General features: G+C 42.4%; 1 protein-coding gene across 1 annotated transcript in view; it reads right to left on the bottom strand.

Moving 5' to 3' along the window:
* Nucleotides 1–18,036, bottom strand: part of IGBP1 (immunoglobulin binding protein 1) — a 32,349-nt gene extending 14,313 nt beyond the window's left edge. Inside the window, exons 1-5 of the mRNA XM_001927370.5 lie at nt 17,259–18,036; nt 16,583–16,876; nt 8,775–8,970; nt 6,593–6,672; nt 3,139–3,251 (exon numbers count right to left, since the gene is read on the bottom strand). Coding sequence (XP_001927405.1) covers nt 3,139–3,251; nt 6,593–6,672; nt 8,775–8,970; nt 16,583–16,876; nt 17,259–17,449 — 874 coding nt within the window. The 5' untranslated portion in view covers nt 17,450–18,036. The remainder of the gene's footprint in view (nt 1–3,138; nt 3,252–6,592; nt 6,673–8,774; nt 8,971–16,582; nt 16,877–17,258) is intronic.

The raw sequence follows: 18,238 nt of genomic DNA, 5'->3' as shown, positions 1-18,238 counted from the left end.
TATGATGTTGAGCATCTTTCCATATAATTATTTTCCCGCTGTGTAATCTTCTTTGGTAAGGTGTCTATTAAGGTCTTTTGCTCACTTTCTGCACCTGTGGCATATGGAAGTTCCCAGGGTAGTGGTTGAATTGAAGCTGCAGCTGCCTGCCTACAACACAGCCACAGCAATGTGGGATCCAAGTTGCATCTGCAACCTACACCACAGCTCATGGCAACACCAGATCCTTAACCCACTGAGCGAGGCCAGAGATGGAACCCAGAAACTCATGGATACTAGTTGGGTTTGTAACCCACTGAACCACAATGGGAACTCCTGCTTTTGCTCACTTATAAATGGGGTATTTGAGGCGCTGCTTCATTACCTCTGGGTCCCACTGTTTCAAGTGGGAAGTTAGCAACAATTCATATTGTTGTTCTTCTATATGTAGTATGCACTTCTCTCTGGCTGCTTTCAAGATTTTCTTTTTCCTGTGTCTTCAGCAATTTGACTATGATGCGCATATGTTTTTTCTTTGTATTTAACCTGCTTAGTTTTCTGAATCTCTAAATTTGTGGTTCACAGATTTTGGGAAAATTTCAGCCATCATTTCTTCAAATAATTTTTAATGGCCCCTTCTCTCTCTTTCTCCTCTCCTACTGGTATTCCGATTATACATACGGTAGACTTCTTTTACATTATTCCACAGGTCATGGGGGCGCTTCATTTTTTTCCATTATTTTTTGTTTTCAGATTGCTTAATTTGTACTGATCTATTTTTAAGTTAACCAACCTTTTCTTCTGTCATTGACAATCTGCTATTAAGCTCATCTATTTTTTTTTTCTTTTTCAGGCTGCATCTATGGCATATGGAAATTCCCAGGCTAGGGGTCAAATCGGAGCTGCAGAGGCCAGCCTACACCACAGCCACAGCAACATGGGATCCGAGCCACATCTGCAACCCATTCCAGAGCTCATGGCAACACTGGATCCTTAACCCACTGAGTGAGGTCAAGGATTGAACCTGCATCCTCATGGATACTATAGTCAGGTTTGTTACCAGTGAACCACAACAGGAACTCCTGAAGTTTTTTTTCTATTGTTCTTTTTTTCCCCAATTTTTAATAATTGAAATATAGTTGCTATACAATATTATGTTAGTTTCAGGTTATTAAAATGGTTTGATATTTGCATACATTATGAAATGATCATCACAATAAGTCCAGTAATCATTTGTCCACACACAAAGCTATTACAACATAATTGACCGTATTCCTTATGCTGTGTATTACATCCCCATGGCTTATTTATTGTCTAACTAGAGGTTTGTAGCTATTAACCCCCTTCACCTATTTCACCTCCCCAACTTCCCTCTCCTGTGGCAAGTACCCTTTTCTGAGTCTGTTTTGATTTTTAACCTTCACATACTGTATTTTTCAGTTCCAGAATTTTTTGTGTATAGTTTTTTCTTCTCTGAGACATCCTACCTTTTTATCCATTATAAGCATATTTCCCCCATGCCCTTAAGCATAGAAATAAGCTACTTTAAAGTCCTTGTCTGCTAATTTTAATATCTGAGTCATCTTGCAGTTGGTCTCCATTGATTGCTTTTCCTCTTGAGTATAAATCACATTTTCTTTCTTTGTTTTTATATGTATAGTAGTTTTAGGCTTGAATCCTAGACTTTGTGAATGGTATGTTGTAGAGATTCTGAATTGTTTTGTTCCTCTAAAGAGTACTGATTTTTCATTTTAGCTAATTTTCATTTGGAGTCTATCCTATGCACGTGTAGCTTAGTAGTCTACCAGAGATTTGGGCAGGGTTTATAAAGAGAATTAGGGTCTGTGGTTCTCTCCTGGGACATCTTTCCAGTCTTTAGTCGCTACAGTCACCCTATACTCAGTTCTCTCACTCCTCAACCAATAAAAGTTTCTATACAAGTTATACTTATTCCAGCTCACAGCAACTGCGGCCTGCCCATGGGTGAAAAACTATAAAATACTAGGAGACTCTTTCAAATGACCATTCTTCTATTCTCTGTACTATAGTGGAAACAGCATTAGAACTGAGAACTTTAGGGCCTGTATTAAAGTCCTAGCTTGGCCACTTTCTAGCTGTGTTGACTTTGGGTAAGTCAGTTCTCAGACACCATTTCTTCATCCTAAAATGGGGATAAGAATGTCTGCTTCATGGGGTTTTTAAGATCAAGTGGGATAATACATAAGCTAAGGAAAACAGGCTCAGAGGAGCCAGATGATATCCTATCTATTAAGTGGTAGGACTAACTAGTTACTCCAGATCTCTCCATGATTGTTCTGCTACACCATATTGCTTCTATCTCTCTAATGACTACCTGCTCCATCCTTCCCTCCCAAAGACACCTCCCAGTACCTACCATGATCTGATCACCAAGTTGAATACCAATAAAACAGTAAGCCAAAGTCCCTGCCCCCAAAAGTTCAAAGTACCATTCCCGTCTAAGTGTTTAAGACCCTACAGCCTATGTCTGCTTTGGTTGCTCTCAGGACCTTGAGGTAGCTGTTTTGTTATATTCTATTCAGTTTCTAATTGTTATCTAGAGGAGGGGTTGGCTTGATACAACCTACTCTGCTGTTACCAAAAACGGAAAATGCTATCCATGGATTTTTGGCTTTGCTATCTAGCTGTTCAATTTGTTTTTATGCCATGATATTTGGAGAGATTAAGAAACTATGCTGTTGGAGTTCCTGTTGTGGCTCAGAGGGTTAAGAACCAAAAAACATGTTTGTAAGGATGATGCAGGTTTGATCCTGGCCTCGCTCAGTGGGTTAAGGATCTGGCGTTGCAAGCTGTGCCATATGTCGCTGATGTGGCTTTGATCTGACTTTGCAATGACTGTGGCATACGCTGGCAGCTGCAGCTCTGGTTCAACCCCGGGAACTTCCATATGCCACAGGTAAAAAGGAAAAAAAAAAAAAAAAACTACACAGCACCATCCTCCCATAATCATCAGCTATTTATTTTAATAATAAATGAAATATAATATTGACTATATTACTCAGAATGTTTGTCCAGATTTCTTGTGCTTCTAAAGAATAATACTTGCTCTGAATTTAATTGCTAGAGAGTTATGGACCAGTAGTGTAAAAGTATAACTACTCTCCTCCCACCCGTTCATACCTGTTGTAGTCTTGGCTATTCCTTGATCTGGTAGTGCTCCAAGTTTCCGATGCTGATCATACCAATCATTTACCGTCATAGATGCCAGACTTGGATAACCAGCTCCAAACACTCTGCAAGAATCATATCACACTTAGAAAAGTAAACATAAATAGCACTATTTAAAGGCCTCTTCAGTAATAAAGCCTATGTCTGTTTCACCCCTGCTCTCCTATTCAGGAATCTTCTGAGGAGTTGTGTAAAACTCCTATGAAGATGTATAAAAAGAGGAAGGAGCATTAAAGACAAGAGCTTTCACAAGAAAATACCCCACTTGTTTTCATTTCTCTAGGCTAAAATAGGTCTCCAACAGCACATCGTGGGATTCAACGTCCCCAAACTTTCCAAAATGTGACAGCCACCCAGTCGGACCTACTTGACTTCAGCTGACCAAGATGCCAGAAGAATCAATTAATGGGTGAGCTCCATTACGATACTCTCATTCTGTCCACCAGGTCATGACCAATTACTAAGGTCTTGATTATCTTAGTTCTTATCTGGGCATTTTCTCTTCTCTTCCTCATTCTTCCCCGTGACACAATTCCCTGTTCAGACTGCCTCCATCAAGCGTTTATTGGGAAAACAGCTCCTTCTCTCTAGATTAACAGTCCTCTATGAATAGACCATATTGTCCTTATCTATTCTGTTTCCCCCTAAATCTTAACACCCCATATCTCCTCCATCTACAAAGACTGTCCATACTAGCCATTGCCCTTCTCAATCTTTGCATTCATATCCTTACCTTTTTGTGGGAATCACTCCTACACGGAGACTTCCAATACCCATGGAGGTGGATCACACACCTTCTAGATCCTTCTCAAGAGACTATCCAATGCATAAGATCCCCAAACCTTCCTTTTCCACCTTACTAACCATAACACTTCTCTTTCAACACCTGTTCTCTTCTGGAGGGTCTCATCACCCCCTCACCCTTACTGTCAGTCTATAGCACAGGTTACAAACCTAACCAATTGCTGGATTGGTCCGAAAACTTCTCAGGAGTCCTCAATAGTTTTATGGGCCTTTCCTCTACCTCCAGAGATCCTTCTTAGCCTAACTTTAAATTACCACAAGGCCTCCATTTTTCCAAAAGATTGGCTGTTTAGGACCGATTTAAATAAATTTCCAGGAGTCTCTCAACTGATAGGGGAAGTTACTCATTTGGCTCATTAGGCCTTTTTCTGTTTCCAACATATATCCAACTATACCTGGTCCTTACCCCAGGAAACCTGAACATTTCCTATTGCAACCGCAAACTCTCAGTGCCACTACAGGTACATGGAACCTATAGATCCCCATACTCCTGGCAGGCGACATAATGTAACACTTCACTGGGGAAAATTTCCAAATTATATCCAAAAAAATTATGAATACAATCTCTTCAACTTTAATAACACTCACACTATGCTCTTTGGGCTAAGTGATCGAACAAGACAGTCTCTCACTAAATCCATGGCTAATGAAACCTTTACTTCAACTGGGCTCCAAAACAACCTCTTTTACCTTTTGTATTGAAATCTTCTCTGTCAGCACCCTCGAAGAATAGAGATAAAAAGATAACAAGGGAAAAAAAAACAAAAAACAAAAAACAGGTAGCCTCCATACAGTCCTGTGTCCAGACCAGTATTTTACAGATCATAGATATAATGTCTCTACTACAGCCCTCTTTATTAGGAACTAGATACTTCTTATGTGGCAGTATGGCCTACCTAGAACTTTCAAGATGCTGGTCAGCACCCAATGCTCAAATCCTACACCCTCATGAAATGGCTGCCTCAGATTTAATTCCTAATCTAGGGTCATTCTTAGCACATGCTCTAAAAAGACCAAGACACAAAATAAAGACAAGGAAAATAGGCCCACCAGAACTTGGCTATCATGCCCATGACAACCCCATTTTGGAAAAACCAGGGGGAGGCCACTCCATATGGTGAAGCCTCTTCTGGTTCATGGGGATTCCCTTACTAGAAAGATCTATCTTGAACATCTCTCTAACCTTACAATAGTCCTGGAATGCCACAGTGAAGGCATTCGAAGACCAACAGAGATCTCTTAATAGCCTAGAAGATGTAGTCCTACAAAATAGAAGAGCTCTAGACATTCTAACTGCTGAAGCAGGAGGCACTTGTGCAATACTTAATGAAACCTGCTGCTTTTATATCAATACTACAGCATGAGTAGAAGAAAATCTGAAAGTTTTAATAAAAGCTAACAGAAATAATACAGAGGGCTAGAGAACATGCTGCCTTAGAAACCTAGGCATCTCTATTTGCCTCACTTTCCTCCCCTCTTAAAGATATACTTCTTCCCCCCATAGCTCCCTTTATAATTCTTCTCTTAAATTTTTTTTTTTTTTTTTGTCTTTTTGCTATTTCTTGGGCTGCTCCCACAGCATATGGAGGTTCCCAGGCTAGGGGTTGAATCAGAGCTGTAGCCACCAGCCTACGCCAGAGCCACAGCAACGCGGGATCTGAGCCACATCTGCAACCTACACCACAGCTCACAGCAACACCAGATCGTTAACCCACTGAGCAAGGGCAGGGACTGAACCCGCAACCTCATGGTTCCTAGTCGGATTCGCTAACCACTGTGCCACGACGGGAACTCCTCTTCTCTTAATATTACTCCTTAGCCCCTGTCTAATACATCTCTTAATCAATTTCATACTAACACAGTCCAGACTATGGTTAACAGAGCTACTGGAGAAATGCTCCTCCTTCAGCAGTACCAATACCAACCTATTCCCCAAACCCCTGTTTAATCTTACTTTTCTTTTCTTCCTATCCTCCATAGTAGGAACCTACCATGACCAGCCACCCAGTACTTGTTGCCCCTAGCCAGCAGGAAGTAGCTACAGAAGAGAGGACCTATCCCCATATAACAAAAGGCTGGAATGATAGGTTCTCAGAGGATGGTGACAGACTCCCACCCCACCCCAACTCCCCAAATGTGGCTGTTCACCTTGGAGACCTGCTGTGGACACCCTTTTCCGGAATGTGTATGCTCAAGCTGGGCAGCAAGAAACAATGGCCTGCAGAGAACAACTGCTTGCATAGATTAACCACCTACAAGGATTAACTGCCCTATGTCATGGGATTCAACCCCTACCCCTCCCTTGACCTGACCCTCCCCCTTCATTGTTCCTGGCACAGATCCTTTATAAGCCTAGCATCTCTTCACAGTCGGGACTGGCACCATCTTGAGCTTAGCCCGTCCACCTCAGATGCCTTAATAAATCTCTTGCTTTACCAACTTGGCCTTGTGCATTTCTCCCTCAGCAAACCTAAAAGCATAACCTCCCCAGGTGAAGTCATGACCTTTTAACAATGCCCATTCTATCTGTTATTCATGCACTGCAAATGAACCATAAAAGCACTGGGCTTGCGAAGGCAATCCACTTTTTAGTACTACCTACTTGGCTTGGGCCATGTTCCGAGTAAGAACAAACGGTTTCATTGGAGGCTTATCCTGACGAGATGAGTGAGAAGTTGATGCCTGAAAAGGAAATTAATTATCAGAAGTGTACTGGTCATTCTGCCCACCCCACTATGAAAGCTCTTTAAGTCTTTAGGTGCTTGAAAAGGCCTGGATTCAAAATTCACTCACTCCCTATTTATCAGTCTCCAAAATATATTTGCAGAATACTAATGGTGGAGGTTAGCTCTCTTCAGGAGGCCCAAGTATCTTGCTGGAAAGGAAAGAAAAGAAAGTTCTCTCAGGAATCATCTCACCAGAAGTGAAAAATTACTTGACTTTAAAATACTCCCCTCCAAAAAGGAATATTCCAAAGCCTTCTTCCATGTTCCACCTAAATCCCCTGAGCTGAATTTGAAGCCCCTTTCCTCACCTGGCCTTCAGTCCCAAAGTGACATTATTAAGACCCTTCTGCTAAAACCCTGTTCAATATAATTATGCTAATAATTGTCAAGAGCACCCTAGGATGTTTTAGAAGTGGATGTTCCTAAATGCAAAGCAGGGAGAATGGGTTAGGAGCTTTCATATATAGGTGTATAGAAATGTTTTCAAGGAAACTTAGTTGTCCAGGGGAATACCAAAACAATGTATGATCAATGTATGTTCACTTGGTTCTAAACTCCATCATTTCCACAGCCAATTCCAGTACCCAATGAGAGAGCGTAAAAACAAAAAACAGAAATAAAGAAGAAGATCCAGAAATGTCCAGCCTCATAATGCTTGAAAACCACTCATCTAGATATGCTCAAGGGGCCTTAAGACCTTAGAATACTAATTGTTCATTCTTTTATCCTTTAACAGGAACTAGGTTGATGTTACCCTGAGGCAAAAGCTCCTGGGCTAATTAGTACAAATCAAATTAGCAAGAGGTTTCTCTGAGGACTTAAATAAATGCCTGTGACTAGCTGATAAATTCAACTCAATTCATGTTATATCCTGAACCAAAAACTAAGTGGCAGCAGAGCCTAATATTTTGAAGTAGCAGCTCTGAAACACGGTTATAATCTTCAAAGAGCCAAAGCAGTGTTACACCAAGTTTTCGTTACCAACATGCCCAGTATTTTGTGCATAGAGATGTCCTTCCTGCATCTGATATTTAGGTGATGCATGGTGCATCACTGTGTAAGGTTAAATTCTGGTTCCTCCCCCAACCTCAACACATTCCATGTCTTTTATCTTCTTTCCCTTTTTTTTTTTTTGGCCTTTTTAGGGTTGCACCTATGGCATATGGAAGTTCCCAGGCTAGGGGCTGAATTAGAGCTATAGCTGCTGGCCTACACTATAGCCACAGCAACGCAAGATCTGAGCTGCATCTGCAACCTACACCAACAGCTCACGGCAACACCAGATCCTTAACCCACTGAGCGAGGCCAGGGATCGAACCCGAGTCCTCATGGATCCCAGCTGGGTTCATTACCAGTGGGAATAGCCACAGTGGGAACTCTGTCTTTTTCTCTCTTGTCTCCAGTTCCAATTTTCTTCTTCATTCTCATCCTTTCCCTCTGTTTATTACAGTCAAGCACAGATTTTCAAGGCCTACCTCCCTGTGCCTTTCTTTGGCTATCATGACTGCTCACAACCAAAACCAATTTTCACTTGAGATGCCTCCCTCCCTCCTGGCATGTCACAAAATTACAAATGTTAGAATGCACTGAGGGAGTTCCCATTGTGGTGCAGTGGAAATGAATCTGACTGGGAACCATGAAGTTTCAGGTTTGATCCCTGGCCTCCCTCAGTGGGTTAAGGATCTGGCGTTGCCGTGAGCTGTGGTGTAGGTTGCAGACGTGGCTCAGATCTGGTGTTGCTGTGTATGTGGAGCAGGCCAACAGCTGTAGCTTGTTGGGCTCCTAGCCTGGGAACCTCCATATGCCACAGGTGCTGCCCTAAAAAGACAAAAGACAAAAAAAAAAAAAAAAAAAAAAAAAAGCAAGCAAGCACTGGAGAAAATTAATATAAACTAGAGAGAAAGCTATCCTAGTGAACCCTTGGCCTTCCTCCACTAATCCTAATAAGACAATGATTTTATGGAAACTTAAAAGGATTTTAATTTGGTTACTCTCCTGTAGAAGATTCAAATCTCTGACAGTAGCTTTTTGAGCTATATAGGCAGCAGCCAGCCTTACCTCTTTTGAAGAGTCTTTTTCTCTCAGGATCATTATCTCCTGGTCAATGCTCTCAATCTCTTCCAAGCTGATCCCAATCCACCTTCGAAGATGAAGGAGGTAATATTCACGAACACGTTCATCATCTGCTTGACCACTTTCCACAGCAGATTTCAGTGCTGACAACCTATGTTCCACCTCCTTCTTCTGCTTGTATCTGTTCCACAGAAAAGCATTACCCATGAACTTAAAAATAAAGTGGTATTTCTTCAAACGAAGGCCACAATACGATTTTACCTTTGTAAATGATCAGGTAGTAAGTACACTGATTTCTACTTGGCAAAAACACAGATTCTATACCTCAGAATTTGCCACCAAGGTAGTTCTCACGACTACAAGGCAAGGAAGGGATCAGTAGAGGCTGAGAAATATATTCTGAAGCTAGAAAAATATAAGTAACCTGATCTGAGCAATTCCTCCCATCGTCTTTCAAGATCAGAGTGCCTTAGTAACTTTACAACATCAACCTTTACTAGGCTGGGTACTTAGTGTTGTACAATGTTCATTTGGGAATTACAGCTTCAAATAATCATAGAATCTCAGGAGTCATTTACCTGCTACTGATGCAGGAATTCCTTGTGAAACAGCCTAAAAATGGTCATCTTTTCTTCTGAGCAAAACATTTCCAGCTCTTCTGACTCATCCTAGTATAATATAAAGACTCATATCCACCTTGACTGCCTTTTTCACCATGCATTCTAGTATGTCATCTCTCATTCACTGGACAACTACTTACTGAGTACTTATTGTGTGACAGGTACTGTTTTCAGTGCTTGAGAAACAACAGTGCATACAACCAAGTCCTTGCTCTCCTCTAGCTTTCATTGTAGTGTGAGAAGACAGACAAAAAGAAATAGTCTTTTTGAAAGAAGAGTCAGGTGGTGATAAGTGCTATCAAGAACCAAAGAGCATAGTAAAGTGGAGAGAGTGATGGTGTGAAAGTAGGGATGATCAGGAGAGACTACTCTGAAGAGGTGACGTTTGACCAAAGACTTCAAGGAAATAAGGAAGGAAGCTATGCAAGAGTGTTCTAAGAGGGAAAAGAAAACATGAAGGTCCCGGGGTGGGAGAGTGCTGGCCTGACACATTTGAGAAATAACAAGGAGGCCAGTGTGCCTGGTGTGGAATGAAGGATGATAGGAAATAAGATCAAAGAGATAGCCAGGGCCATACTTCAGAGAACCTTGTAGGCCAATTAAGACCCCAAATATCAAATGTCATGATATTCTGAGTGAGAAGAGAAAGCCACTGGAAGCTTCAAAATCGAATACATGACATGAAAACTTTTTTTTAGTGGACTATTCTGGTTGTTGTATGATGTAGACTGCGGTGGAGTTGGGGTGGCTGCGAGGCAAGGGTGGAAAGAGGAAAATCAATTAAGAGGATATTGCTACAATCCAGGTTGAGAGTGACTTGAAATAGGGAGGTGGTGAGATGTGGATATATTTAAAATGTAAAACAGGATTTACTGATTTACTGGATTTAAGGGCTTGAGGGAAAGAGGAGTCAAGGAAAACTCCACAATTTCCAAGAGAAATGTATTGAAATACCTATGAATGGAACCCTAGACAGCCTGAATCAGATGCTCCTCTACAGGTGTTCACCCAAACCTAGAGTCCTTAATCTGAGGTCCATGGACAGAGTTTGGGGGGGAGGAGTGTCCTTGAATTCCCTAAAATTTTGTACAGAATTCTATGTATGCATTTGGGGGGGGGATTTTTGTAGTTTTAATCAAATTATTGAGGAGGTCCAGGACCCGTGAAGTCAAGAACCACTGCTCTGGAAATATTCCTTATTATAAAAACTTTTAGGCCCTTCTTTTAATGAACAAGTGGGCACTTTATGTAATGTTACAAATAACTGTCACAGCATCATCACAGGTGGCCTTCTGAGTAAAATACAATACAGGTCAATTCCTAGTTCATGAATGCTATTAGAGACAACACTTGAGAACATTTAACTTTGAGTACATTTAATTCTGGTGCAACTCCTACCTCCACCCTCTTTCCTGGATGTTACGTCAGGAAAAAAAAAAAAAAAAAAAAAAACAGGGCCTTAGAATATATATAATCCAGGGTAAATTCTGTGTTACTCTATTGGGCCTTTGTTTTTTTTTGTTTGTTTTTTTTTTTTTTTTTTCCTTTTAGGGCTGCACCTGCAGCATATGGAAGTTCCCAGGCTAGGGGTTGAATTGGAGCTGCAGCTACTGACCTACACCACAGTCACAGCAATGCCAGATCTGAGCCACATCTGTGACCTACGCCACAGCTTGTGGCAACACCAGATCCTTAACCCACTGAGCGAGGCCAGGGATTGAACCAGCAACCTCATGGCTCCTAGTCAGATTCGTTTCTGCTGCGCCATGACGGGAACTCCTATGCTTTTGTTCATCTTTTGTGGATCCCATGCCACCATCACACTCACTTGAGGGCCAGCCAATGTAGCTTCCCCTTCCCTCCTCTCGTCTTTTAAGGTTTTTTTTACCTTAAAATCTCTGAAGCTTCACCTTTTCTCCTCTGCTCTTGTCTTTAAGGAGCTAATGTTATCTTTACCAAGGTAATGTCTTATCCATTCCACTTTTGCTACCAATCCTGTCCCCATACACATTCTTCCAGTCCTTACTCTAGCAATCATCCTCCCCTATCCTAGAAACACCTTCCCTTAATTCATGTTCTGTTCTGTCTTTTCAAATGACCACTCTTCTCTCTTCTGAACAGCACTACAACTGGTAATTTAAATTCTAGCTTGGCTACTTACTAGCCATGTAACTTGGGAGAAGTCAATACTCAGAGCCCATTTCCTCATTTCTGGTTTTTTTTTTACTCTTTTTACTCTTTTTTAGGACTGCACCCATGGCATATGCAAGTTCCCAGGCTAGGGGTCGAATCAGAGCTACTGCTGCTGGCCATAGCCACAGCCACACAGGATCCGAGCCACGTCTTTGACCTACACCACAGCTCACAGCAACACCAGATCCCTGACCTACTGAGCGAGGCCAGGGATCAAACCGGCATTCTCATGGATACTAGTCGGGTTTGTCTCTGCTGTGTCACAATGGGAATGCCCATTTCCTTATTTCTAAAGTGGGAATCTGCTTCATGGGGTTGTTAAGAGAATCAAGTGAACAATATTCATGAAAGTGCTTTGTAAGTAGCAATATAAATATTGTTAGATGATGAGAATAACTGAGGTTAGCAGGGGCTAGATGATGCCTTATCTATTAGGTGGCAGAAAATGGACTGGTCAACCCAGGTCTGTCTGAATCCAAAGCCCAGGCTTTTTCTGCTATACCATTTTGCTTCCATCTTTCTGATGACCTTTCCAAAGATACTTCAAATACCTACTATGATCCAACTGTTGGGTTGGGTACCAAAAATACAATGATACAATTAGTCAAGGTCTGTGATCTTTAGAAGTTCCAAGTCTAGAGAATGACAGATAGTTATGCCATGATAAGTAACATAAACTAAGTGCTACAGAATCTCAGAAGGGAGAGAGGCAACCATGATGAGTAACATAAACTAAGTGCTACAGTATCTGGGAGGGGAGAGAGGTAGGGAGAAGCTTCAAATAAGTCATGCCATTTGCTCGCTCTCTTCCCCACGCTTCTTTCTGTAAGTACTTCTTGCTGCACCTTGTTGAGTCTCTTACCTCTGATTGCCTTCCTTCCTCCTCCTTCTCCCTTATTTTGCTCCAAGGTATTATCTTTGGGTTTTTTTCTCTTGTTTTTTTCTTCACGAACCATCCACACCCACTGATGCTCCTAAATTTTTAGCACTAGCCACAAAAGGCTAAAACTCCTAAGTTTTAGTTACACATTTCCATCTGTCTATGGACATGGCTGTCCTGTTGTCACTTTAGGGCGTAAATCAGTAAATCTAAAACTAGACTCATTACTTACCCAGCTTCTACTTCTCCATTTCTGTTAAAGGAATTTAGGTGCAGTTAATCAACAAGATTTACTCCTCAAAGATGGGAATCAGTGTAGAGAAGATATGTGAAGAAAAAGCTTTTGAGAGAGAAGACAGCCATGTCCACAGACAGATGCAATTATGTTTCTTCATAGCATTACTTAGAATAGCAAAAAAACAAACAAAAAAAACCCCAAAACCCTTAAATAGTCTTAAGTATTTGACAATAAAATGTTAGTTTAAATAATTATGATACAACCCTAAGATGGAATATTATTTGACCACTAAATATCACGACTTCAAAAGACATGGGAAAATCACAGTAAGATGTTAGGTTAAAAAAAAAGACAAAAAAAAAACCTGTATTTACAGTATTATTTCAAATTTATTAGCTAAAATAACTATCTGGAAGGAAATACATCACAAGTTAACAAAGATCATCTCTGAGTGCTAGGATAAAGGCTTTTTTTTTTTTTTTTTTTTCATCTTTTTGCCTTTTCTTGGGCCGCTCCCGTGGCATATGGAGGTTCCCAGGCTAGGGGTTGAATCGGAGCTGTAGCCGCTGGCCTACACCAGAGCCACAGCAACTCGGGATCTGAGCCGCGTCTGCGACCTACACCACAGCTCACGGCAACGCCGGATCCTGAACCCCTGAGCAAGGCCAGGGATCAAACCCGCAACATCGTGGTTCCTAGTCCGATTCGTTAACCACTGAGCCACTACGGGAACTCCAAGGCTTATTTTTAATTTTAAAAATATTCTGTTTTCCAACTTTCTATGAGTTACTTTTACATTCAGGCAAACCTGTAACTTCCATTTTTAACCATCCTTCTAGGCTCATTTCAAATAGTACTACATTCTGAAACCTTTTTCTTATCATTCCTCCAACCAGATGTGATCACTCCCTGGTCTTTCTCCACAACACCATTTGTATCTCTCTATGGCATTTAGTTTTTTAGTTTATTTGGACACCAAACTCACTGCTTAAACTACCTGTTATATGCCAACGGGCTGCCCCTACCTTCTTACAAAGGACATGATGCTGAATTCCACTTCATCAGCTATCATATTTCCTCAAATCATCTACTGTCACACAATAGCTCTTAATCCTACTTTATTATTCTTTAAAGCCCTTACCACCTAAAGTCAACTATTTACTAGCTTACTCTCCACCACCAAAATAAAAGCTCTATAAGGGCATGGACTTTGTCTAGTTTTCCATTACCTAGAACAGTTCCTGGCACAAAAAAAAAGCTCAATAAATATTTTAAATGAGCCAATCAATTTTCAGCTCTCTAGATAAGGCCTTTCCTTTCCCCTAAGCTTCACGCTACCAGATACCTCTACCTAGATGTCTCCTAGGCATCTTAAATGCAACGTGTCTCAATATAGAATTCATACTCTCCCCTAATCTATTCTTCCTCCTCCACCCCCCATCTCAATGAGTTCCATGGCCATCCACCTAAGTTAGAAACATAGACATCTTCCTTGCTGCTTCCTTCTACCTCATCTGCCACAGCCGATCACCAGATTCAACCCTATAAATAAATATACCCCCATCCTTTCTGCCATTGTAGTGATAAGGCCTCATCACATCTGTGACCTAACTGGATCTAATATTCTCCCTCGGGATGCTTTCTAACTGCTGCCAGAGTATGCTAGTTAAAATACAAATATGACCTTGCCACTCTTTAAGGGAAAAAAGAAAAATGCTCCAGTGGATCCCAAATCATCAAAACTAAAGTTTAAGCTCATTAGCATAGCCTAACAGTGGGTAATGTTTATAGAACACTTACAATGTGCCAGATACTGTGTTTTATGTGGTTCACTATTATTAATGCCTCTTAACTCTATGAGGTAGATACCATTATTACTTAGACACCACATAGGAGGTCACTGAAGGCTTAGATAGGTTACATAAATTACCCAAAGTCCAATGGCTTATAAGTCACGCTGGGTCTCAAAGCCAGGTTTCTGACTCTACCACCTGTACTCAACTACAAAGATATAATAACTGACTTTGAGAGCTCACTATATCCGACATTGTGCTAAATTCTTTTTATGAGTTTCTCTTCTACTCTTCCTAACTATTTTATAGGACCTATTATTAGCCAATTTTACAGCTGGTGAAAATTAAGGCACCGAGAGATTAAGCAACCGCCCCAAAGTCAGAACGATTAAATGTTGGAACTGGGATTCAAACCTCTTCCCAAGTTCTCAGGATCAAGGTTATTCTTTCACCCTCCTCACACCCCAAGCTCTCCCTGAGCTGAACCCTACAACATTCTTCAGCATCATTCTTTCCCGCCTCTCACCACCCACTTTGTGTTCTAGCATCACCTAAAGAAAAATGCTCCAGTGGATCCCAAATCATCAAAACTAAAGTTTAAGCTCATTAGCATAGCCTAACAGTGGGTAATGTTTATAGAACACTTACAATGTGCCAGATACTGTGTTTTATGTGGTTCACTATTATTAATGCCTCTTAACTCTATGAGGTAGATACCATTATTACTTAGACACCACATAGGAGGTCACTGAAGGCTTAGATAGGTTACATAAATTACCCAAAGTCCAATGGCTTATAAGTCACGCTGGGTCTCAAAGCCAGGTTTCTGACTCTACCACCTGTACTCAACTACAAAGATATAATAACTGACTTTGAGAGCTCACTATATCCGACATTGTGCTAAATTCTTTTTATGAGTTTCTCTTCTACTCTTCCTAACTATTTTATAGGACCTATTATTAGCCAATTTTACAGCTGGTGAAAATTAAGGCACCGAGAGATTAAGCAACCGCCCCAAAGTCAGAACGATTAAATGTTGGAACTGGGATTCAAACCTCTTCCCAAGTTCTCAGGATCAAGGTTATTCTTTCACCCTCCTCACACCCCAAGCTCTCCCTGAGCTGAACCCTACAACATTCTTCAGCATCATTCTTTCCCGCCTCTCACCACCCACTTTGTGTTCTAGCATCACCTAATTGCTTATAGTTGTTCTCCGCCTCAGCACTGTGCTCTTTAATGCCCCTGTAGCTTTACTTATGCTATTATCTTTGCTGGCTAAAGCCCTCCTTTCCTCTTCCTCTAGATAATACTCCTATGCATTCTTAAACAGCTCACCACAGGAGTCACCTCTTCAAGGAAGCCTTCTCCTCTCTCCTGCTCCCTCTTTGGTCAAGTGTCCTTCCTGTCTGCTCTCTCGGTACCTTCTGCATCTCCCTATCACATTGTTTTGTTTCTATGCCTACCACACTCTGTTTCTATGCCTCTTTTCCTCAGTAGACTGTATGCTCCTCCAAGGCAGAGACCGCCCATATTCATACAAATATCCATACCCAGTTTGTATCCCCAGGACTTAGCATAGCTTCTAAACACTGTGAGCACTCATTAAATATTTTCTAAAAACTAAATTAAGAGAGCAAGGTGTTCAAGGTCACATGATAAAGCTGTGCCAGGATGTTACACACCTGATCCAGTATTGCTGGAACAGAGCTTCTCAAACAATGGACCACAGATGGACTACAGCTACAAGATACTGTGCCCTCCAGATATACTTACCTCAGGGTACCACGTGAATATTGTTATGCTGCTACCTGAGAGAGAGTGGGAGACATTCTGCTATAAGCAATCGTAAGGTGCTAGGAGTCTGACGGTTAGATATGATCATCTCAACAAAGGCAGAGGCTTCTTGAAAAACTCAGGAGAGTTAGCTCTCACCATGGACTACGCTCAGTAAGAACCCAAAGAGTTTACATCAGTTTCCCAGCTCACCCCTGCCAGAAAAAACAAACCAAAAAAACATGCACCCCTCCCCTCCGATGGCACTGCCATTGAGCAGTCCTCAAATGACCCACCTCTCTATCTTAGCCTGTCTCTGAGATGCCATAGCAACGAGGCTAGGATAGGCCACGGAGGAATTAGCAGTGTTATTTTCTGCTGAGTTGGTCTTGGTTTTGGGCAGCTCAAACTCTGCCACATGATAGTATTGGCACTGAGTTAAATAGTTTGAAAAGTGTTCTCGAGCCCACTGCAAGTGTTCTAGACGTTTGCTGAGGTTGACTTGTTTCAAGGCGAACGCTCCTTGAAATGCTGGCACCATCAGGTACTTCAGGTCGGTGGAAGCAATCTCTTCCAAATCTTCATTTCGGCTGGAAAGAGCAAAGAGGAGGCTGTGAAGCCTGGTTGGGCATTCAAACTCCTCTCCTAGGAGGGGGGTGGGTGGGAGTGGGACAAAGGGAAAACGCACTGGGAACAGCTGCCGGCTTTCTACAATGAAAGCAGCTAGCTGAGCGCTCACGCCCAATGCCTATGCAAATAGCTGACACTAGGGAGCAGAGTCATGGGATCTTAACTATCTCGGAAGGGAGGTGGAGAATGTAAACAATGTACAAAAGATCGCAGTGGGAAATAGAAAGGAAAGGTTGCCGGTTCTAAAGTGCTCCTCCACCCCGGCTCAATGGCTCCACCCTGGGTAACCATTATTACCTGCGTTCTGAGCCGTTCTCAGCCGTTATTACCCTCTTCCCATACCTGAACAGGTCGAGCTGCGATAACATTTCGGCAGCCTTCTTCAGGAGGTCTAGTCCCTTGACCACTTTATCTTGGATTATGCGGGAGCCAGTGGGTTCAGTCGCTACTTCCACCTCATCCAGGAGCTGCTTGCTGGTTTCGAACAGTTCGGGGAGCCGCGGTAGCAGTAACTCATCTTCGGCTGCTGCCATCTTGAGGGAGGGAGGAACCCGGAGGATCTCACTTCCGGGGTCAAAGGCAACCTTGGTGGTAATGAGCTCGGAGAAAAGGGACAAAACCGGAAGGGGCACCGCATTGGTCCGGTAGCCCCATTGTTACACAAGCGGCTGAAAACTTCCGGAGGCGGCAGTTAACTGAGCCTAGCAACCGTTTCCACAGACTCATTTTACCAGGCTGCCTATTACAAGTAGTAGACATCTGTTACGAACACACACACGCAGACAAACAAGCAAACCCTAGGCGCCGCTTTTACGCTTGGCTCCTCGTCGCCACCCCGGGCTGGAAAGAAAATTTTCTTGTGGGCTCTGAGGCCGAGACCGAATAGGGAGCGAGGGCGGGCGCGCTCCATGAGCTGGCCAGTCCTGCGCCTTACCTCGCAAGGTGCTCCCTGGGCTAACCGGCCGGGACGGCCGGGGACTTGGCCTCCGCGACGCTCGCTCGGTGCGCAGGTCTACGCGTCCGAGCGCGAAGTGAGAGTAGCGCCCCCCTCCGGCTTCCGTCCACCCAGCAGCCGGAGAGCTGGGTTCCTCCCAGCCAATCCTCGTCCGCCCCCTTCCCAGTCACCCCTCCTACACACCACACCACACACCCACTCAAAAGTTACTTCCTCCGTGAAACCTTCCTTGAGCTCCTCTCCCCTGCCAAGTCACAGAAAATTTTCATTTTCTCTGCATCTCTATCAGAACACCTACCACTATTTCCGCTAGTGATTTACAAACCTATCTCCTGTGCCAGAATATTAATTTTTGCACCCCTCTGGC

This window comes from Sus scrofa, chromosome X (genome assembly GCF_000003025.6).
Source record: "Sus scrofa isolate TJ Tabasco breed Duroc chromosome X, Sscrofa11.1, whole genome shotgun sequence".
Taxonomy (NCBI): domain Eukaryota; kingdom Metazoa; phylum Chordata; class Mammalia; order Artiodactyla; family Suidae; genus Sus; species Sus scrofa.
Note: the sequence above shows the minus strand (reverse complement) of the source record. Positions and strands in the feature narration are given on the sequence as shown.